The sequence below is a fragment of the Siphateles boraxobius genome, unplaced genomic scaffold (assembly GCF_051911475.1).
Source record: "Siphateles boraxobius isolate OS27281-9 unplaced genomic scaffold, OSU_SipBor_1 305, whole genome shotgun sequence".
In the NCBI taxonomy this organism is placed as follows: domain Eukaryota; kingdom Metazoa; phylum Chordata; class Actinopteri; order Cypriniformes; family Leuciscidae; genus Siphateles; species Siphateles boraxobius.
The window spans coordinates 170001-195000 of NW_027508926.1; the positions used below are offsets into that span (position 1 = coordinate 170001).

General features: G+C 40.7%; 1 protein-coding gene and 1 long non-coding RNA gene across 16 annotated transcripts in view; both read left to right on the forward strand.

Moving 5' to 3' along the window:
• The window catches only part of r3hdm2 (R3H domain containing 2), a 113232-nt gene that overhangs the window by 86735 nt on the left and 1497 nt on the right, over positions 1–25000 (forward strand). For all 15 annotated transcript variants that reach the window (XR_013210567.1, XR_013210565.1, XR_013210566.1 and 12 more), the window contains 9 exons: positions 7853–7994; positions 8177–8391; positions 8917–9074; positions 10144–10241; positions 16872–17017; positions 18997–19129; positions 22296–22393; positions 23121–23205; positions 24449–25000. The exon at positions 24449–25000 is cut by the window's right edge. Coding sequence is in view for 11 of the 15 variants with exons in the window: in XM_077248564.1 (XP_077104679.1) it covers positions 7853–7994; positions 8177–8391; positions 8917–9074; positions 10144–10241; positions 16872–17017; positions 18997–19129; positions 22296–22393; positions 23121–23205; positions 24449–24756 (1383 nt within the window). In the remaining 4 variants the exon portion in view is untranslated. The remainder of the gene's footprint in view (positions 1–7852; positions 7995–8176; positions 8392–8916; positions 9075–10143; positions 10242–16871; positions 17018–18996; positions 19130–22295; positions 22394–23120; positions 23206–24448) is intronic.
• On the forward strand, positions 7124–7796 carry LOC143757500 (uncharacterized). The gene is made up of 3 exons (XR_013210569.1): positions 7124–7505; positions 7558–7643; positions 7682–7796. It is a non-coding gene; the product is annotated as an uncharacterized LOC143757500 (long non-coding RNA).

Here is a 25000-nt window from a genome sequence, read left to right on the forward strand (position 1 = left end):
TGTCTAAGGATACTTTTCTGTACCTCTGTCGTCGATTGCAACCCCAACTGGAGAGACATGACACAAACTACCGACATTGTGTACCCATTCAAAAAAGAATCGCCATTGCACTGTGGAAACCTGCAACCAACTCTGAGTATAGAAGCATCTCTCATTTATTTGGAGTCGGAGTTGCTACTGTGTGTCACTGTGTTCACGATTTCAGCTCATCTGTTGAGAAGGTACTCATGCAAGAAGTTATCCAGTTACCAAACAGTGAAAAGTTGAAAGAAATGGCGACGTATTTTGAGTGCAGATGGGGTTTGCCACAGTGTGTAGGTGCAATTGATGGATCACACATCCCCATTCTTGGACCAGAGGAGTACCACACAGAGTACTTCAACCGAAAGGGCTGGCATTCGATCATCCTACAAGCTGTTGTGGACGGAAGAGGCCTCTTTTGGAATGTTTTTTTAGGAGCGCCAGGGAGCCTGCATGATGCCAGAGTGCTACGTTTGTCAGGATTGTGGGACCTAGTGGATCGGGGTTTGTTACTACCTGATGTAACCAAGAACATTTGTGGACATGATGTGGGGTACTATGTCCTTGGTGATGCAGCCTATCCTTTGAAGAGCTGGCTGATGAAACCTTTCAACGACAACGGACGACTGACACCCCAACTACTTGTGTACAACCATAAAACAAGCAGAGCCAGGGTGGTGGTTGAGAATGCTTTTGGCAGACTAAAGGGCAGATGGAGGTGTTTGCTAAAACGAAATGACTGCAATACACACAAGGTCAAATCCCTGGTGATCGCATGTTGTGTTCTGCATAACCTCTGTGAAATGAATGGTGATGAGTTCAGAGAATGGACTACGGGTAAGTGTTTTTTTTGGTAAGGGAAAAATAACCTTCAGGTGCTGTAATGCACTTTTTTAGGCTGTATACACCTGTTGTACATTGTTTTTGCTGTGTAACACTTTTTTTTTGTAAATAAAATGATTACTTCTAAATCATGCTTTGGTTTTAATTTATTCTGTTATAACCTTCTGTGTACAGGTGAAACTTGAAAATTAGAATAACATGCAAAACTTTATTTCAGTAATTCAACTTAAATGCAAAGTGAGATATTTCAGCTATGAAAATCAAATTCAAAATTAGAATAAATGTGAAGTTTTCATAAGCTGTAAGCCATATAGTCATAATTATAACAGGCTTGAAAATGTAATACACCTTGCATGTAATGAGTCCATATACGAGTTTCACCTTTAAGTTGAATTACTGAAACAACTTTGCACAATACTTCTAAATTTGAGTTTCACCTGTATATTTGGCTGTCAAATATAAAATGTAATTTCATGAGTGACTTAAATTACCTACACTTTGCTTATTTTAACCTGTGCACTTTCACCGGAAATGTTTTACATCTAACCAGCACTTCAAAACCTTATGTAAGAGCTCAAATTACCATTGAGATGAAAAGGCACTTGATCTCAAAGTGACATTTTACAAACTTTAAACAGTACTGCTTACTAAATATATATATTTTAAAATACAATCATGTGAAAAGAAATAAATTACGAGAACAGTAATATATTGTGTGAAGAAAAACAAATACAAATCTATTTTTGAACAACTGGGCAAACTGTCCAAGAACAGACAGAAACCTGGCCCTCTGCAGGAATGCAAACAATATATAAAATTAGAGTTGTGCAAAGAAAATAAAAAATGCAAATGTTCAATTTAAAGTGCAGTCTCAGAGTTCAAGTGGCTACTTTTTGAATGACTGGGCAAACTGTCCAAGAACAGACAGAAACCCGGCCTGAAAGTCCCTCTGCTGCCGTCTGCTTTCTTCAGCTTCCGACTGCAGGAACGCCAACTCCTGCCTCCTCATCTCTCTTTCCTCAGCCTGGCTCTCAAGTAACGGCTGCATATATTTGTCACGCTGTTCTTGTCCAAGCTGCAGGGCGGTCCGGTTAGAATCTTCCATGTCCCTCAGCGCATCAAGGAAGTCACAATCCCTTTTCCTCTTCCCTAAGTGGAGAAACACATGACAATAAATACACAAGCCCACCCTGAAAACCATAAAATACGTATTTTAAGTGTTTTCATTACAAAATATTAAATTCAAAACTTTACCATCATGCTCCATGCTTGGACTTGGTGCTTGTAACTCAAGGACAATGGTGACACCAGAATAAACATAATTCTGAAGCTGAAAATACTGAATTATTTTAGACGAATATGTTTAACATTGGTAACATAGATGTTTGGCATTATTAGGACCCACAAATATTCCCCCATTGCATTATATTATACATTAATATCAACATAATTTTAATGTAGTACTGACACTAAAAAACTCTGAAAACCTGAAATTTTTTCTCACACAGTCATTTTATTTTGGGTAACTGTCCACGATACGTATTGTTGCATTTTTGTATTGCAATATATTGTTGCACGATATATAATTACACCCCTAGTTTTGAAGTATATTTTTATCAATAGACAACGTTGTTTAATACCTCGTCGTGTGTGTGTTTCGGCGGAAGACATGGGACGAGGGCTACTGGTGATTGCAGGTGAAAACACGCTGGTCTCTGTTGCCTGCACATCATTGGGGCCATTCATTTCATCTGTAAAAACACGTTGAAAAAAGTTAGTTTGTTTTATCACTGCAAAGAGTTTAAGACAATATCATGTAGAGGTGTGAAAATTTACCTTCAACCGACTGGTCCTCAGAATCATGAATGGATTCCAAAAATGCAATTGCCGAGTCTTTTGTCACCGCTGCTCCAGAGAATGCCGGCCTGTGTCCCAACAACGCGTCCAGGCGGTCAAACCACTTGTTAGTACGCCGATCGGATCCGCTTCTATTGTTGTGATCCTTGACTTTTTTGTAGTCTTGTTTTAATTTTTTTAACTTCTCTCTGCACTGTTTTCCAGTGTGAACAATGCCCAGCTCGTATAACCGACTCGATATTTTCAGGTATACCTTTTCATTGCGGATTGCCGTTTCCAGTTCCCGCTGGATTTCTTCTTCCGCAAATACGCTTATTAAAGCCTGGACCTCGTCGTCGGTCCAGCGGTCGTATTTTTTGGTAAACTCCATATTAATTTCCCGACAACTCTTTACTGCACGAAGCCAGGAAGCGAGGTTTTTAAAAATGGCGGCTAAAATAAAATGCTGTATGGAGTCAACCAATCAAATGTGACGTGAGCTCAACCAATCAGCATGTTCAGCGCACAAGTCCCACCCCGAAAGTTCCTGAACTCTTTGCAAATGAGTTTCTGGGGGGGGGGATTTTTACCCGGAACTTCATTTAGACCCGGGTTCCTGCGGTGTAAACACACCGAGTACCACGCCAAAGTTCCTAGTTCCTGCGGTGGAAACGCGGCTTATGTTTGCGATTTTGCTTTATATATTTACGGCTGGAAATTCACAAAACATCGTCCTGAAACATGATCGTTACTTAATATCCTAATGATTGTTGGCTATTGGCACAAATATACCCGTGTGACTCGTGACTGGTTTTGTGGTCCAGGGTCACATACAGAGGCCTTTGTTGCGAGGCGGGGTTTATGTGTATTTTAGGGTTTGTGATGTCACAAACCTGGGAGGAAGCTCGTGTAGTCCCTATCAGTCGTTTGTTGTAGTCCTTAAAAAGTGATTTCTGTAAAATAAAATCTCTGCCTTTGCTTTGAACTGTGAGCGTCGTAACTTTGCAGATGTTGTTTATGTTCAAACAGCAACACTACACACTAACTAAAGCTAGAAAAGTGAAATCATAATCAACCACCGCTTTAATACCGCCATTCAGCGAGGACACGTTACATTGATCAAAAGTGACTCGGGTCTGGGAATCCAATTATACTTGAGGTCAGGAATCGGATACTTGTTATAAACGGTTCGTACAAGGTGCGTAAACTGCTTGAATCTGACGTTTTGAAATTGAAGTCCTGGAAAACCCTTGAAAACAGCCATATTTATGAAGAGGTACTTGAAAAGGGCTTGACTTATTTAAATGAAACTTCATGCAGCCGCCAGAACAACACAACCAGTCACAATAATACTTTTATTCAGTGAGGATGCATTACTTTGATCAAAATAAAGACATTTATAATGTTACAAAAGATTCTAAACAGGCATGTCTCAAAATATCGCCATGTAAAACTAGCGTTCTAAAGTTTGTGGTGTTGTTTCCTCAGCAAAGACTCTTTAAATTGAAAACATTCGATTCTTTTTGTAATCGATTAATCTAGCACTTAATCGATCGATAAATCGAGTAATCGGATATTTTTTTGTGTGTGTGTTTTATTAACAGAATAGTTATATTAAACTTGTGTCTATTTCAGTAAAAGCTGTTATAAGTTATATACTATAAGTTATATAGTATGCAAGTTATAAAGCTATCTCATATGTGAATTTTCCTTTAAGATGTTATAATATAACCACTCTAAGCATCGAAGCATATTTGTGTATTCTGGTAGTTTAACGCTGAAGAAGAGCTGTAACGTGACTTGTTGTTGAACACGCAGTAAAAGCTGACGCACTTTTTGTTCCGTGCGTTTTAACTGAAAAATGAGTACTCCGAATCTTTCTTAAAAACCAACAGGCTGGGGACTTTCATTTTTTGTTGTTGTCTGTATTTGGCAGACGTGAAATACAAACAAAGTCTCGCAAAGACTGCAATACAATATTTGTTCCTCCATCACGTCCCGGTGTGTACAGTGAATGCATGCTGAAATTATTGTTGCGTGGCTACATAAAAGTTTAAGCATATCTGATGCATTGCTGCAATTGGTCTGACTGGCGTGTGTGTGTGTGTGTGTGTGTGTGTGTGTGTGTGTGTGTGTGTGTGTGTGTGTGTGTGTGTGTGTGTGTGTGTGTGTGTGTGTGTGTGTGTGTGTGTGTGAAGGGGTTCTTTTTTTAAGTTATACTCTCTTGCAATTGAACGTGATAGTTACGTTTACTACTTAATGTAATCAAAGCTAAAAATCATATCTAGTCAAACCGCATCACGACATCGCTACAAATACAGTACGGGATTAAAATCAGCGAACATCAATAGGCTTAGACTACGTTACCTTGTTTCAGCGAGTTAAGTGTATTAAGTGTGTAATGATCCCACACTTTAGACAATTTCTGACGTTTATTTACATATTTGTTCTCCGCCATCGCGCCATCTAAATTCAAAATATATGCTTCATGAACAGGTCTGTGTGAATAAACGGTCCGTGTGAAACAATCAAATCCCTGCGCCGCGCGTATAGTGCGCTTCATAAGAATGTAAAGAGGCTTCGAGGCAGAGTTTTTGCCTCGAGGAATTTTTGTAATCGAGTAACTCGAGTAACTCGAGGAATCGTTTCAGCCCTAGAAAACAGTACCATTCAAAAGTTAAAAAAAAGAGGAAATGAACACATTTATTCAGCGAGGATGCATTAAATTTATCAAAAATGACAAAGACATTTACAATGTTACAAAAGATTGTATTTCAAATAAATGCTGTTCTTTAGAACTTTCTATTCAACAAAAAATCCTGAAAAATAAAAAGTGTATCAATTTCCACAAAAAGATGAAACGGTTTCCAACACTGATGATAATTAAATCATCCTATTAGAATGATTTCTGAAGGATCATGTGTAGAAATTCGATTCCAATTCTGGAATTCAATACTTGAGGTCAGGAATCGGATACTTATTAAATTAAAATTTCGATTCCTCTTAACGATTTTTTTTGAGCGCTTCAATATGACTTTAAACCATTCAAGCACGAGACGACTCGAGAACATCTAAAGCGCGCTCACAGAAAAAAATATTTTAATGTGATTTTAAACCACTCACACGACACGCGTAACAGTGTTTTGGATCCGTGCAGCTCTTAAAGTGACAGCACTAATATCCCTGCCGTCTCTATAATAACATTAATCAAACAACAAAAGAAAAAGAGAAAATGCACTCGTTCTTCACTGAATAACTTTTGTAATGTATATTTTATTTATAGGGTTAGGGTTAGTTTCTTTACTGGAATACCTGAAAATCTTAAAACACGGTTTATTTTAATCGCATCTTTGTTCAGTTGTATCAATTTGTTGCGATCGGTAATTTGTTTTTTGTTCTTTTTTTATTACTGAGTGTTTTACTTGTCTTTTAATAATGCTTGAAATTATATTAGTTACGCTGGTTGTTTTTGTATTTTTAAATCACAGGCATTTTCTTATATTTTTGTTCATGATATTCAGCTACAATTAAATGTTTTGCAATAAGACTACATGTGAATGATATGTACGTTTTTTTTTATTATTGGATTCGTAATTAGGAATCAATCGGAATCGATAAGCAAATCGTTAAAATTCAAACGGATACCCAACCCTAAAATTGACAGTAAAGACATTTATAATGTTACAAAAGATTGTATTTCAAATAAATGCTGTTCTTTAGAACTTTCTCTTCATCAATGAATCCTGAAAAATAAAATGTATCACAATTTACACAAAAATATTAAACCGTTTCCAACACTGATAATAATCATAAATGTATCTTGAGCATCAAATCATCATATTAGAATGATTTCGGAATAAATGACACTTTACTATGTATTCAAATAGAAAACGGCTGATTTGCATCCTAATAATATTTTAGAATTTTTATTGTATTGTTAATCAAATAAACGCTACATTCAGTCCTGTAGCTTGATCTTCTGTAGCTCTGAATCGTGTTTGTGTTGCTTTATTATCATCGTCTCTCCCATCCGGAAACTCTCAGGATTTAAAAGCAAATCACCAGCTGTGAAATGTGTTGCAATCCCGAGGTGCAAATGATAGATGTAATTTCCTGTGTAAAATATTACCAGACTCTCTGAAGAGGAAACAGGAAGTTGCACAAAGGAAAACTTTAGTTAGACAACTCAAGTGTGAGAGCAATGCTAAGTGTGATTCTTGTGGGACGTTTGTGAAGACGTGCTATAATCACACACACACACACACACACACACACACACACACACACACACACACACACACACACACACACACACACACACACACACACAACTGCTGTGCATCTCACTCTCGTTCCTGCAGGGTTTAGTTTTTTAGCGAGCGAGCGAGGTATCAGAGATAATCCTGCTGTCCTCTCTCAGGTCCAGTATTACTCCACCGCTGGACAGTAGTGTGTGTGTGTGTGTGTGTGTGTGTGTGTGTGTGTGTGTGTGGTATCAGAGATAATCCTGCTCTCCTCTCTCAGGTCCAGTATTACTCCACCGCTGGACAGTAGTGTGTGTGTGTGTGTGTGTGTGTGTGTGTGTGTGTGTGTGTGTGTGTGTGTGTGTGTGTGTGTGTGTGTGTGTGGTATCAGAGATAATCCTGCTCTCCTCTCTCAGGTCCAGTATTACTCCACCGCTGGACAGTAGTGTGTGTGTGTGTGTGTGTGTGTGGTATCAGAGATAATCCTGCTCTCCTCTCTCAGGTCCAGTATTACTCCACCGCTGGACAGTAGTGTGTGTGTGTGTGTATGTGTGTGTGTGTGTGTGTGTGTGTGTGTGTGTGTGTGTGTGTGTGTGTGTGTGTGGGGTATCAGAGATAATCCTGCTCTCCTCTCTCAGGTCCAGTATTACTCCACCGCTGGACAGTAGTGTGTGTGTGTGTGTGTGTGTGTGTGTGTGTGTGTGTGTGTGTGTGTGTGTGTGTGTGTGTGGTATCAGAGATAATCCTGCTCTCCTCTCTCAGATCCAGGTCCAGTATTACTCCACCGCTGGACAGTAGTGTGTGTGTGTGTGTGTGTGTGTGTGTGTGTGTGTGTGTGTGTGTGTGTGTGTGTGTGTGTGTGTGTGTGTGTGTGTGGTATCAGAGATAATCCTGCTCTCCTCTCTCAGATCCAGGTCCAGTATTACTCCACCGCTGGACAGTACCCGACCTCCGCCGTTCACCAAGGTCAGCAGTTTCGCTCCATCTCTCATCAGGTGTCGTTTCCCACACAGAGATCTCAGCCGCTGCCGCCGCCGGCTCAGCCCTCCGGTCAGTGTGACCTCATGCATGTTTTATGTTGGAATTATGACCATTTGAAGTGAAAACATGATTTTTTTTCTTATGTGGATTGAATGGGCCTCCATACATCTAAAAAAAAAACGTATTGGCTCTGAATAATGAGTCCCTCACGATGAGCCGTTCTTTAATGTGCTTGTGTTTTGCATGAGCAGCTCCGCTCCAGACCATGATGACCAATCAGCAGCCAGCATACCAGAGCATGCTGGGAGTTCAGCAGCCCCAGACCATGCTGGGAGTTCAGCAGCCCCAGAGCATGCTGGGAGTTCAGCAGCCCCAGAGTGCAAGTCTTATGAACACACAGCGAACAAGCCTCAACGGGCAGATGCAGAGCATGATGGTCCAGTACCCCCCCATGCCCTCCTATCAGGTGTGTGCGTGTGTGAGAGAGAGTGTGTGAGTGTGTGTGTGTGAGAGAGAGAGTGTACGATAATTCTTTATATATGAAAGCCGATAACCGATATATATTGGCCCATAAATCTAAATCCAAATTTTTATATAATTTTTGAGAGCAAAAATCTTTTGAGAGATTTTTTTTTTTTTTTTTAAGTATCACCATTAAAATCCATGTCCCAAACACACAATTATAATGTTCTCATTATAATTTTATGGAGCCGATATGAAAGACTTGCGCATGTGTTTGTGTGCGTGTGTGTGTGTGTTTGTGTTTGTATGCGTGTGAGTGCGCGTGCGTGCGTGTGTGTGTGTGTCTGTGTGTGTGTGTGTGTGTGTGTGTGCGCACGCGTCTCTGACTGACAGCTCCACTCGTATGAGTGTGTGTGTGTGCGTGCGCGTGCGTCTCTGACTGACAGCTCCACTCGTGTGAGTGCGCGTGTGTGTGTGTGCGCGTGCGTCTCTGACTGACAGCTCCACTCGTGTGTGTGTGTGTGTGCAGGTTCCTGTAGCGAGTGAGAGTCAGTCTGTTGTGCAGCAACAGTTCCAGCAGTCCGTCATGGTGCCCGTCAGCCAGTCAGTGCAGGGAGCCATGCCACCCGCCGCGCCCATGCCCGTCTACTACAGTGTCCTGACACCCACACAGCAGAACAGCACAAGGTACACACCCCCACACACACCCGCCACGCCCATGCCCGTCTACTACAGTGTCCTGACACCCACACAGCAGAACAGCACAAGGTACACACACACACACACACGCCACCCGCCACGCCCATGCCCGTCTACTACAGTGTCCTGACACCCACACAGCAGAACAGCACAAGTTACACACACACACACACACGCCACCCGCCGCACCCATGCCCGTCTACTACAGTGTCCTGACACCCACACAGCAGAACAGCACAAGGTACACACACGCACACACACACACACACACACACGCCACCCGCCACGCCCATGCCCGTCTACTACAGTGTCCTGACACCCACACAGCAGAACAGCACAAGGTACACACCCACACACACACACGCACACACACACACGCCACCCGCCACGCCCATGCCCGTCTACTACAGTGTCCTGACACCCACACAGCAGAACAGCACAAGGTACACACACACACACACACACTCTCTCACACACATACACGGTAGTAACAATCTCTGTTACTTTAATTTCCTATTATCACTGTAAAGGCTGATTTATACTTCTGCGTCGGACCTACGCCGGAGCCTCTACGCTATACACTACGCGTTGGTTTTCATTTATATACTTCTGCGTCGTTGTCCGCGTTGACACGCGATTACACATGCAGAGGGAACATGTGAAACCCGAGGGAGGGGTTCTAGCAGACCAATCACAGCGTTTGTGTCCGCGTAGAATTGACACGTTGTTACATTTTTGGAGAGGTGCACGTCAGGGTACGCCGAAGGGTACGCGCGCTACACACAGCCTACGGCGTAGCTACGGCGTAAGTTCAACGCAGAAGTATAAATTGGGCTTAAAGCTGCTTTGAAACAATCTCTATTGTTAAAAGCGCTATTTAAATGAAGGTGACTTGACTCTCTCTCTCTCTCTCTGTGTGTGTGTGTGTGTGTGTGTGTGTGTGTGTGTGTGTGTGTGTGTGTGTGTGTCTGTGTGTGTGTGTGTGTGTGTGTGTGTGTGTGTGTGTGTGTGTGTGTGTGTGTGTGTGTGTGTGTGTGTGTGTGTGTGTGTTTTTCAGTCCATCTGTGGGTTACCTGCAGACCACTTCAGATCAGTACCAGATGACCCAGTCTGCCCCGCCCTGCAGCCCACAGCCAATACAACAGCAGTATTCAGGTATCCCACAACCACCCTTGAATTAAAAGAAGAATTAATATAGGCTATTACAAAATGACTGGTGTCTGGGACTTCAACACTTGCATGTTAATTTGTGAGTCTTTATTAATCAGTGTGAGGATTGCGTCATTATGTCTATGATGAGTCAATGGGCGACACCGCAGCGGTGCGACCCGAACCAGTGTAAAATAGTCCCAATATAAACACCTATTATAGGTGTACCATAGTGACTCAGGATACGACAAAAACACGGTTTGCAAAATGGATTCATGATGTACTCGCTCATTATATAAATTTAGTAAATTTTGAACACAAAAAAAAGTTACGGACTGCTGCTTTATTGCTCACTGTTCAACACTTTTCAAAATATGACACAACCCCCCAAAGAGCTCGCTGAGGCCCCCTTGTGGGCCGAGACCCCCCTGTTGGGAACCGATGTCCTAAACCGTCAGTCAAGTGGCTTATATATATGCTGCGCAGTTAATCATATCGCAATCGCGATGTCAAGCCTATGCGATTATATGATGCAAAATGCTGGTTCTCAAAGTGTGGGGCGCCCCACTGGTGGGGAATAGAGACGTGACAGGTGGGGCGCGCCAAACGGGAGGAAATTTTCCTTTTTATGCCTTTATATCTTTATTCGTTGATGGCGAGTCCGCATCGTCAACTTCATCTTTGCAGCGACACCGAAAACACCAGTTTATTAATAAACAATTAAATGTCTCCTTGCTATTTTTTACACATTCATAATCATTACTTTTGCCGGTTCTTTGTGGCAAGCTTTATGCGTGCGCTTGAGTGCGGCAGTATAACGCTCATTATCCTGTATAGCCTATACCCTCTGGGGTCCTTCGGCCCAAATGGACCCGAAGCATTTAAATAAAAAAATGTAAAAAATCACAGCTTCATCGGAATGGTCCAGAATTTGGTGACTATGTTGGTACTTGGGATATGAACCCAAAAAAATTGGGGACAGGATTTGAATAGTCTAAGTGGTTGTAAAAAAAAATAGTCACACTCAGGACCTTCGGATCCAAACCTCCATAGGAAATGAATGGAAAATTGGCAAAAATGTGACAATACAGAGTTTTTTTTGTGCGTACAATCTATGAATCAGCCACAATCCAGAAAAAAAGCACACAGCAGTGAAGGGGTGAATCTATAAAACATCAAGAGTGCAAAACAGACACATCCACACACACACACACAAACACACTTTTATACAAATACACATTAATAAATTCAGATTACATATATCTGTTTTGAAATTTTAAAATGCTCAGTGTGTCCAACAGATGGCATCCATCTCATTTCAAAAATTGCTTTCATGAGGCCTAGGCTTGAGTCTAAAATGAAATACAGCTTTAATAAAAAAATTATATATATATATAACAAATTCTATTATATTCAATAGGAAACAAATGGGTCATAATCATTGCATAAATATTAATTATAAATCATAAAATGATCTCAAAACACCAAAAAAGAAAAGAAAAAATATTATAAAAAAAAAATTATGATTTTTTTATATATATATTAATCCCGCCCTCCGTATCCATTTGGACCCGAAGGTCCTGTGTGTGACTGTTAAATGAAGGACCCCAGAGGGTAATTAAATCAATATAGAGGGGCCATTTGTCCACTATGGCTTAAACTACTACTAGTCGACTAGAAAAAAACTTAAGTCGGAGACAGGCCTTATTCCACATATTCTCAAACCAGCAGGACAGTCTGTGTTGAGCAAGCGACCCTGAGCGGATGAGCGAGCGGAGGAATATTCAGAAATGCGTTCCCCGCTCACATGCTCTGATTGAAACAAAGGAATATTAAAATAATTAATCATTAGTTTATATCTTATACACTGCCCGTCATTTTAATCCCATATCAAACACAGTATGTTGTGTCTATTTTAATATGTGTAATATATAATTTTTTTTTATTTCACATTTTTAAGTACAATATTATGTTAGTCCACAGCCCCCCACCAGGGGGTGCTGATGCTATGTCGAGTGGCACTTTTATTTTTCTATTTTTTAACTTGATACAAATTTTGACACAACTGCACTTTTATTTTATTTTTATTTTTGAACTTGCTGTTATTTGATGTAGACCAGGGGTCTCCAACCTTTTTTCATTTGAGAGCTACATTTTTAAAAAAAGATAGTGGCCGAGAGCTACTCATGTAATACAATACTTAAATCTCTTAAATAATGTCTCATAACTCTCATATTAACAACTATCTAAACTGTTTTAGACCTAAAGGTGTTTTTGTAGGCCTATATATGTCACCCTTAAATGTCAGAGAAAAGAATAGAATCAGAGAATAATTTTTTTTAAGAAAATCGTACTTTGCATATCATACTGTAAAAACAAAACGCATAATTATAGTTGATTTTATAGTGCATCTTAACTAGAGATGAAATGGCATGACATTTTTTTATTTCATGATTATAGTGACCAAAATGATCACGGTTATCACAGAATCCTGTTCAAAAAGTACTAATACTACACCATAAAATCAATTCACCAAGTTTTATGTCGAAAACCAGCAAATAACAAATATAATTAGCATTAAATACCCACTTTTTGTTTACATAAACATTAAAATAACAACATTAAAAATTATGGCCAGATTTTAAAGGAGTGTTTTGTGACATGTTATCTACTAGTATGTAACCTACAAGTTCAAATAAAGTTTTGACAAAAAAGATTTATAAAAAAATAAATAACTGACGTTTACAATGCACATTAGCTTATCTTTTATTATTAATAGTAAAATTCGGTCCGATTTTCCCGTGGCGTCAGTCGTTGCTATGCAACCATGCACTGCCTCTCCACAATGACAAAGAAGTTTTAGTAGCTAATGGATTTTTTTCATCTAGCTGCGCCTGGAATAAATGAGCGCGTTGCTTCAATTATGAGCTTCCTACATTTGAAATAACGAACTTGAGCGCGCAAAAGACGCGATATGTGAACGGCCCCTTGGCGAGCTACTCCAATCAGGCCACGAGCTACTGGTAGCTCGCGAGCGACGTGTTGGAGACCCCTGATGTAGATAGTTAGTTTGTATTTAGATACTAGAGATGCACGGTTGGCGGTTATAGCTGCGGACTCCGCGGATAAACCGCGGATCGGGCGGATGACGTGACGAAAAAAATATTTTAATTAAATGCGGGTGGCGGGCGGTTTCTAGTCTCGCGGCTGTCATCAGCAGCGCCTTGTATCAGCGGATGGCGGGCGGGTGCGGTTTTGAAAATTGGTCAAAAATGTTGGTGCGGATGGATGGCAACGAATGATGAGTTATGTGATGCGGTTGCGGATGAAATAATAGCCCATCCACGCATCTCTATTAGATACAACTTGTTACTATACGGATACTACTTGTTACTTCAATAAATTGAAAATTTTAAGCTTGTTGCGTATTTCATTAGCATTGTGTTGGGGCGATGGGGGCAGGTGCGGCTTGAAAATTCCCCCTTGTCGAAAGTGGGGAATGACCGAAAAAGTTTGAGAACCACTGAATTAGGGCAATTATTTGCCTAGTGTTACATGATCCCACTCTTATTCATGCAAATGCTTTTAAACCATTCATGCGTGACAAGACAAAAGAGAGCGCGCTGCCTGTGTATGTCCTGACTGTGACTCACAGAAAGACGCACGCCAGTATCATGCGCATGCACAGACCGTGCGCCAGAATACAGTTCTCTTAAGCGCTTGAACGAACAATAACACACAATTATGCCAAAATGTCTTTTTGTCGAGTATCTTCATAACATAAGAGCAGTCCTATGATGGACTTAAAGAGTTGTGACTCGTGAGAGAATGAGCATCGTCTCTGTCAGCATCGGCTGCTCTTAAAGTGACAGTACACTGTAGCCACTAATTATCTCTGTCATTAAATTTAATCAAACAAAGGGAACAGAGAAAACACTCACTGCTATTGACTAAACTGTTGTAACAAATAAGGATTAGTCTATATATAATTTAACATTTATGCAGCACACTGTTTGATAACTTTTTATCCAGACATCAATGGCTTATTGATCATTGTAGGTGTTATCAATCATTTAGTTGTTGTTGAGAAATACACATTTCAGCATTATCACTAATCTGTGCGTGCATTTTCCTTGAGAACCAAGCAAGTTGACTCATGAAACCGTTTATTATATCGCAATCAGGATATTGACCTCAGTAATCGCAAAATGACATTTTCCCTACTTATATAGTTGGAATCCTTGGCTCATAATGCATGCCCTGGATTTGCTTGTCGTTCTTGCAAAATAAAAAAACTACTTTTGCGAACTAATCCTAGGTTTTTGACCCGATTGGAACCAGACCAATGCAGCAAGATTCTCTGGAGTCTGGTTGTCATAAGTTATCAAAAAAAAGTAGAAGTTTCGGTTCACGGTCTCTAAGAGCTGCCAAAACATTTAAAGTGGGAGGAGCTAGTTTTAATAAAATAGCGGCATGAGATATTTTCACCAAGCTCAGCGCACCTATGAAAGAGCTCATTCTGTGGTCACTTTGAAAAGGACTCGGCGACTGGCCACTTGGTGGCGCTATAACAGAAAAAATAAAACATGAAAACGGCTATAACTGCTTCACCACTAGTCCGATTGACTTGAAGATTGGCACGAGCTGCCATGATTGTCTATGCGTACATTAACGTATCTCAAAAAACATGTCCACTAGTGCTGGGCGGTATACCGGTTCATACCGAAAACCGGTGTATATTTTTGTTATGATATTAATTTTTAATATTCCGCCATACCGACGTATTTAATTACACAACGTTCGTAACGAACGTTACGCTGCGCCGCGCGACACTGTTTCAGACGGACCCTTTACAATGTTGCACTTCTAAGCAGCGACTGCGAGGCGAGGGTAAACACCAGTTTTCTTTTTCTTAAACAGCAGTGCTCTGGTGTTACATTACAGGGAAGATGGATGCTGCAGAACTGTGGTTCTGTGTTATTTTCCTGTCAAATGTCGAGAGCGCATTATTGTAGCGCGAAAGTACATTAATATAATGCGCGAGTGAGAATCTCTCTGCTCGCGCGCGGAATATAATGTGCCGCGCTCTCAGATATACGCTGCTCACGTTGGTCTATTTTCTCTGGGCTCGCTCAGAGAATCCTGCACTTAAAACGTGTTCAGTGCAATCGCGAATCTCTCCTCTTCCCCAGCTAACAATTTTAGGTTATAAGAACGTTTTCATAACGTTCCCATTAAGTTATAAAAACTTTATTTCTGAATGTTCTAGGAACATTCAAAACGTCCAGTTTTTAGACGTTGTATTAACGTTATTTCTTGGTTATAAGAACTTTATTCAAAACGTTACAAGAACGTTCAATTCTCCCGTTATATAAACGTTGTATTAACGTTATTTCCTGGTTATAACAACGTAGAACGTTATTAGCTATTCTATTCTACAATATTCACTAATGACAGTAAAATAGACCATCCTAAGTCAATTTACTGCAGTAATTCCTCTCTCAACCAGTAGAAAATGCTTTGAACACCTGATTATGCATGAAAAAAAAAACATCATAAACCGGAGAACCGGCATAATTTTGAAAAAAACCGTGATATACATTTTTGGTCAAACCGCCCAGCACTAATGTCCACCATCGGCCAATGAAATACTGTGAACTGTTAAAAAACTTTAAATCCATATATTTCCTATGGTAAATTTCCTGTATTGGCTGCAAATAGTGATTTCCATCTATGATTGAGATGGGAACAGGCTTGCTAAATAAAACATAATATCTTTTGACCTTAAAATGCATGAACACCATAATTGCTGCTCGCAGCTATTTTTATATTTGGAACTTTTTACGTCACTTTTTACGTCACAATTATGTCACAGCGTTAGCTTGAGGCAAAACAAAGTGAAAACTGGAGGCGGCTAATACAAACCAGCACAGATTCGGCTTCATGAGGTCATCATGTTGTGTGTTGTGCAAGAATCGACGGAGTACAGGGTCCAATTTGAAATTTTCTCGCATAATGTTTTCTAAACTATTATGATTATTTGTGAATCATCTATGATTGTATACATCGTTGTGACTAGACTTTTTGAAGAACCTGGTAAGAAAGAATAATCAAATACATAAAGTAAAAAAAATTATCTGCTGTATCTTTTTTTTATTTCTAGAAAATATTCACATCATTAAAATTGCACTGTAATGTCACTCTTTACATGGTCGTCTTCTGGCCTTGGCGCTGGCTAAGCAGAACTTCGTATCGTAACACACAAGTCGTGTACGTGACCATTCAGGAAATAGTTATAGGCATCTAAAGATTTACAAATATCAATCAGAGTCCTGGACAGTGTGTGACCCTACACATTAAGATAAAATCAGATTTTCTCCAGTCATTGTTAAAAAACAAGCTAACAAAACATGCTAACTAGCATTAGAGAAGCAGCCAGAGGAATCGTAAGCTCCGCCCACAAAAAAGGCCACCATGTTCACTAACTGAAAACGGGTCTATTACACACTGCATGAAAGGTAATCTTAAAAATAATGGGACACTTTAAGACCACTTTTGTTTTCAGAACTCTGTTTAGTTTATTGTGAGTTCAGAGGGATTGACACGTGTGTGTGTGTGTGTGTTGATGTGTTGTAGGGGTCCCGCCTCCCGGTCCCAGTGTTATGGTGATGCAGCTCAGTGTTCCCAACGGCCCACAACCGACCCAGAATCCTCCACTAGTGCAGTGGAACCCATGCAAGTTCTACAGCATCGAGCAGAGACCCAGCAAGCCTGAGCAGCAGGTATTATACACACACACACACACACACAGCTTTGTTTTTGTGATTTGTGAGGACATTCAATAGTCGTAATGGTTTTTATACTGGACAAACTGTATATTCTATCCCCTTACACTAACCCTATCCCTAAACCTACCCATCACACACACACACACACACACACACACACACACACACACACACACACACACACTGCCCCTATCCCTAAACCTACCCATCACGCACACACACACACACACTGCCCCTATCCCTAAACCTACCCATCACACACACACACACACACACACACACACACACACACACTGCCCCTATCCCTAAACCTACCCATCACGCACACACACACACACACTGCCCCTACCCCTAAACCTACCCATCACACACACACACACACACACACACACTGCCCCTATCCCTAAACCTACCCATCACACACACACACACACACACACACACACACACACACACACACACACACACACACACACACACACACACACACACACTGCCCCTATCCCTAAACCTACCCATCACACACACACACACACACTGCCCCTATCCCTAAACCTACCCATCACACACACACACACACACACACACACACACTGCCACTATCCCTAAACCTACCCATCACACACTCACACACACACACTGCCCCTATCCCTAAACCTACCCATCACACACACACACACACACACACTGCCCCTATCCCTAAACCTACCCATCACACACACACACACACACACACACACACTGCCCCTATCCCTAAACCTACCCATCACGCACACACACACACACACACTGCCCCTATCCCTAAACCTACCCATCACACACACACACACACACACACTGCCCCTATCCCTAAACCTACCCATCACACACACACACACACACACTGCCCCTATCCCTAAACCTACCCATCGCACACACACATTCACACACACACACACACACACACACACACACACACACACACACACACACACACACACACACACACACACACACACACACACTGCCCCTATCCCTAAACCTACCCATCACACACACACACACACACACACACACACACACACACACACACACACAAACACACACACACACACACTGCCCCTATCCCTAAACCTACCCATCACACACACACACACACACACACACACACACTGCCACTATCCCTAAACCTACCCATCACACACTCACACACACACACTGCCCCTATCCCTAAACCTACCCATCACACACACACACACACACACACACTGCCCCTATCCCTAAACCTACCCATCACACACACACACACACACACACACACACACACACACACACACACACACACACACACACACACACACACACACACACACACTGCCCCTATCCCTAAACCTACCCATCACACACACACACACTCACACACACACACACACACACACTGCCCCTATCCCTAAACCTACCCATCACACACACACACACACACTCACACACACACAATGCCCCTATCCCTAAACCTACCCATCACACACACACACTCATTTGGGGCTCCTGCCTATATGGCAAAAATATCATATCAGGATTTTTTTTCTCATGAAAATCATGATTCTTTTTTGCATGTTGGTTTTACTATTTTTGAAAGAAATAAAAAATCATTACATAAATTATACATTGATTCTTGTTAAAGCTACGATTAAATTTCTCAGAGCAGTGAGTGAGTTTCTCTGTGTTTTATTAACATTAATGGGATGGTTATAAAAGTAATAAAGGAAATGAATACACGTCTAATCATCATTACTGTGTGTGTGTGTGCCTGTGTGTGCGTGCGCCTGTGTGTGCGTGCGTGTGTGTTTGTGTGCGCATCTGCGCGTGTGTGTTTGTGTGCGTGCGCCTGTGTGTGCGTCTGCGTGTGTTTGTGTGCACGTGTGTGCGTCTGCGTGTGTGCGTCTGCGTGTGTGCGTCTGTCTGTGTGTGTGCGCCTGTGTGTGTGTGTGTAGGTCAGCAGCCCGCTGGCGTCTCCCACACAGTCACCTGCTCCGTCTCCCTCAGGGAGTGTGAACACTGTGTGTCCGGGTCTCGGCCCGCTGCCTCTCATCTCTCAGTTCCCTCGGCCCGGTGGACCAGCACAAGGTACACACACTCGTTATTAACTCACACACGTCATTACATCGACATGTGCTAACGTGCCAATTAGCTTTTTTTATTTTTTATTCTGTGGCGGAAACAAGCTTCCATAGACGTGTGCTAACAGGCCTCGAGTCATGTTTCTGTCCACACGGAGCAAAATAATGCACTGAGATTTCGGCTCCCGAAAACTTTCAGCTGAAACGTCTGTTTTTAGTTTCGGGCTGAAATGGTTTTGAAGAATCAGACGTTTAACTCGCTCTTCTCCGATGGTTCTTTTTGACTGTTCAGCGTCTATTTCGTGACTCAGCATGGATAAACTACAACACTTAAACATGTCAGCTGTGTGACACTAGCTCTGGATCGACAATATTAATTTCTTGATTTTAATCAGTAGTGATATGGATTCTTAAATCTAAGATCGTTTAGTCTGTGCTCTTTTCTGTTGATGCGTGAACTACTTAAAGCGGCACTATGCAGGATTTCTGTTTTTGTCAAACAGCGATCTTAGAGTCGCTGTAGAGTACTTGTATTTAACGTTACTGTCGTAAACACCACTCACGCAGAGCGTATCTGCACTCACGGCCTCTGCACTTCATAATAATAAAGTAGCCTACCGCGTTAGGCTTACCTGAGCCTAAATGCCAGATGACAGCAATAAAGTGTATCATGTACGTCGCATTATTTCGCAGGGCTCTCGAGTTTTGAAGCCTGGCAAGAGTGACATCCAGCCGACAGATACATTTTTGTCATTGGTTGTTGCGTTAAATCTTACCCAGATACAATAGTGCCATTTTCTGATTGGCTATTGTGTAGCTCGACGAACAACACCACCGGAGACGCGCTTGATTCCTGCCGGTTCCACAGTGACAGAGTTTTGGCATATTAAATATATTACAAATAGTTTTTCAGCGTGAGAAATACAATGTGTGGCGGGAGAGCGTGTCAAAAGACCGAAATGAGTGACTGTCACGCTCAATGCGTGACACTTGACAGCCCTGATTTCGTAACAATGTCCGTTATGATGTTGTTAGACATGATTATTCCAATTTATCATAATAGTTTGCAAATTGCGCTCATTTACACTATTTACAACATGTAGGCTTATTTATGTCCTGATAATTATGTGAGATATTGACAACTGTTCTCATGATAATCGCAGGAATCGACTTTAACAGTGAAAGCCTGAGCGAGTGGGACTCTTGTCCGGTTCCTTGCGCTGTCAGATTCTCGTTACCTTTTTCTAGACTCTTCCGACCGTGCTTTCTTCGTTTTTTTCGCTATTCTGAAAACGCAGGTCCGATGTTTACTCGTGTCTGACTCCTCGCTCGGTCAGTCTGCCGTTTCCTCTTTCTCTGTTCCTCCGACAATGCTTTTCTAGCTTTCTGCTTCTTATATGCCGGCTTTGCCATGGGACTATAGTTGTTCTTATAGCTAGCCGTATCCTGGATGGGGGCGTGTACGCGTGCAGTGCCGTAAAGCAATTCGTTACCTCGCGAGACCTGATATCACACGATATCAGCGGCCCGCCGGCCAAAGTTGCAAGGATGGTTTTGCGGCTCACAGGCACCAGGAGGTGCGAGACGACCACCATTCAACACGAAATCAGTAATATAAATATTACAATAACTCCAAAGCTGGTCGGTTAAGGTAAAAAAGTTACTTAGTTCTGCTTTAATACTCGCTTTGTTACTTTTAATATGAAGTCTCAACTTTAAAAGTCTTTGATTACAAAATTAGAGCAATAAATGAAGTTTTGTAGCTGTTCAGTTCAAGCGACTCGTGAACCGATCATCTCTTCCTCTTCACTAATAGTTATAGCAGCAAATAAACATCAATGAACATCAGATACAGAGCAACTTACTGAAACCTATCATGTCTCACAGAAAGACGTCAATAAAACAGCTTATATGCTGTTCAATGTCACTTAAAGTCTCATTTACCTCAAGAAATCTGTTCAATGTCCATAAACTCCTTATTTAAATAGAAAGAATAACTCTAGAGAAGAGCATTTTGCTAAACGTATGCACTGTATTGCATATTTATTATATTTTTACCTATTAGTGATGTCTTCATAATTCAATATTATTTCATACATATTTATATTTTCTTATCTCTTTATTGTTATTTATTTTATTGATTATCTAATGCGAAGCACTTTAAGCTGTAATGATCGACAGATGTTCTACAAATAAAATTATTATTATTATTATTATTAACCTGGATATGGGGTTCATTGCTGGGGGTTTTTTCGCATGTCTCTCTTGGTTTAATTATGATACAAAACACCAGCTATAACAAGTCTACCAAGAGTTTCCACACACACACACACACACACACACACACACACACACACACACACACACACACACACACGCCATGCCCGTCTACTACAGTGTCCTGACACCCACACAGCAAAAAAAAAGCAATTAATTGCGATACTTAGTTACTTATTTAGAAAAGTAGTGTGTTACTTTACTTTTGTGTTACTTTTTATTGATTGTTTATTGATAACGGAAGAATAGGATGCAGGAGAAAAAAGTAACTAACTTTACGAATAAAAACTAAAAAAATCTATAGTCATTTTTGCTTATGGTTTAACTGAATCATCGCAAGTACATTTGTCAATAAAGTGAGATTAAATGCATAAAAATATGTTTTATTTAACATATTTAGTTATTGGAGGTTTGCATAGTATTCTGATTCTGCATTTCACTGATTTTATTCATTTTGGGATTATTTAATCTTTTTTTTGTGCTAATGAGATGAATCAATGCACGCTTTGGTCTAGAACTATAATAACTACAATAACAATGATCATGTTTACCCACAATGCCTCTGAACTTCGATTTGTCTCAACATCGGGTCAGTCAATAAATGGGAAAACAAAGTAACTTGAGTTACTTATTTGAAAAACAATTAATTTATATTTAGTTGTAAATTTGAAAAGTAATGCGTTACTTTACTAGTTACTTGAAAAAGTAATCTGATTACGTAACTCAAATTACTTGTAATGAGTTACACACAACACTGCACACATGACATCATGGTGACCAGGTTTACAGTCACCATGATCTGGTGTGTGTGTGTGTGTGTCCTACTGCCCCAGTGACCTGATCATGTTGCCTTTGACCGTCAGTGTGTGTGTGTGTGTGTGTGTGTGTGTGTGCAGACGGGCGCTACTCTTTACTAGGGCAGCCGCTTCAGTACAGCCTGTGTCCTCCTCCCATCATGCACAACCACAACCAGTCCTCTTACAGCTCCCATCAGGTATGTGTGTGTGTGTGTGTGCATGTTCAGCTATACTTGTGAGAACCAAATGTCCCCACATAGGATAGTAAAACTTGAGATTCTCTACTTGGTGAGACTTTTTGCTGGTCCTCACAAGGAAAATTGATTAATAAACATAATAAAATGTGGGTTTTTTATGTTAAAATGCAGAAAGTTTTGTGTGATAGGTAGGTTTAGGGGTTGTGTGTGTGTGTGTGTGTGTGTGTGTGTGTGTGTGTGTGTGTGTGTGTGTGTGTGTGTGTGTGTGTGTGTGTGTGTGTGTGTGTGTGTGTGTGTGTGTGTGTGTGTGTGTGTGTGTGTGTGTGTGTAATATACAGTTTATACAGTATAAAAACCATGATGGCTATGGAGGACCTTACAAGTGTAGCAAAACAAACGTGTGTGTGTGTTTGTGACTGTGTGTATCAGTTTCAATATACTGACTGTTTTCATAATGGATGGTGACCATTGTCCGTTTAGTCAGTAATTTTAGTAATTTTTAAGTAAAAAAAAAAGTGTTGATATAAATTTTAATAATTTTGCCTGCATGTTATTTTCAGTATTTAAATGGTTATATATATTGTACATCAGTCACGCTGCTTTCTCAATACAGTGGGATCCAGAAGTATTGAGACCAATACTGAAAATTGATCTGTTTAGCATTTTTCTAATTTGTTACTAATGTTTTCAATGCAAATGCTCTGTGTGTGTGTGTGTGTTTGGTCAGAATCAGGGAGTGATGAAGCACGGAGCTCGAGGGAAAAGACAAACGCTCAAATCTGCCTCTACAGATCTGGGGACTACTGATGTGGGTAAGAGACCCGAACACCAGTCTCTGCTCGTCTAACCCTCAAACGCATGACTTTTGTGACAAAATAGTCAGGAAAAGGGGTTTTTTTCAGAACATCCCTTTAGACAGAATATTATAAATAAAAGGTTACATATGTGTTTTATGTTTTGTATCTTATTTGATACATCAGGTTTTATATGGCTCATATTTTACAATATGGAAAGAGGAAAAACGTTTTTTAGTGAAAAAAAAGTTCATAAAGTAAAAAAAAAAAACATTGTTCAAAAGCTGAGATCAATGAATCAGTTCCAAAAAGTACAGTATCGTTCCGATTATAAGACGACCCCCTTTTTTTTAAGAGGTACCTTTCGAAAATAATTTTCATACTAGATATTTTTCATATTTAAATGTTTGTATTGAAAGTATGGTAAATGCTGGTAAAATGTACCAACGATCACATTTAAAAAAAAAAAAAAAGTTTTTTTGGCTTTTTCGGCCACTCCACTCCAACTTCCCGGACAATGTTAGGAAGATTGTTCCAAAAAAAAGTATAAAATTGAAAAAAACAAAAAAAGTGTTATACCGCAATAACATAAACTACGATTTTTTTTGGGGGGGGGGCGGGGGGGCGATCGTCCCCTTGTTGATCTCTCTCTCTCTCTCCAGTATTGGGTCGTATATATCGTATGTCACAGTATGTGTATGTGTGTATATATATACACTGTGTATGTATACAAGATTAAATCCAGTATTAAGCAATAACACAGCATAATGAGAGATTTATAAGCAGTTTGTGGTTGGCGGGTCATTTTTGAAAACCCCCCTATAAAGTATAAAAATTTTCTCTATCTGTATTCTTCTTGTGTGTTTTTGGACAAAATGTATTAAAATAGAATTAAAAAAAAAAACAATCAAATTATCAAAAAAAAAAGTTGTTAGGGCACAACAACCTTCCCGAGGGAATCTACCGAACGGAGGCAGGAAAAAAATCTTTTTGTTATTTTTTTCTACATATATCTAATATAATCTGTGAAAAAAAGGCAAAAAAAAATATGTATATATATATATATATATATATATATATATATAAACTTTCTGTATCTGCTGTATTCTTCTTGTGTGTTTTTTTGCACAAAATTAATAGAGTTGTAAAAAAAAAAAAAGTATCAAATTATCCTAAAAAAATTTGTTATACCCTGTGTTTTAGTCTAGTGCAATAACAAACTACGATTAAATGTCCCCTTGTTGCTCTCTGTCTCCTCCAGTGTTGAGTCGAGTCCTGGAGGTCACAGATCTTCCCGAGGGAATCTCCCGACCCGAGGCCGAGAAGCTCTTCAACCAGCTCTCGCTCTGCGGAGCCAAGATCCAGTGGCTGAAGGACCCGGCGTGTCCCAGAATGCCCGGCGGCAGCGACCCGGCTCACCTGTACACCGTCGTGGCCGTGTTTCCAAACACCATGGCGGCCCAGAACGCCTCGTTCAAGCTCAACAACACCGCAGCGAGTCTGTTCAAGCTGCGCGCCACCAAGAAGAACTATGACCTGCGCGTGTTCGAGCGAGCGAGCTCGCAGTGAGGCGGGCGAGAGAGAGATCATCCGGATGTTCCTTTTTTATTATTTTGTACCATTACCTGAAGAGCACATGTGGCACAGAAGCGTGATGCGTTGTATGTGTATCATATGACACGCGCACACACTCATAGACACAAGCAGGCGACGGAAAAACATCTCGATTCTCGTGTCGTTTCAAACCCGTTTGACATTATTAGAGTGGAGCGCGGATGAAGGTCGTTGTCCTGGAAACCGTCAGACTGTTGTT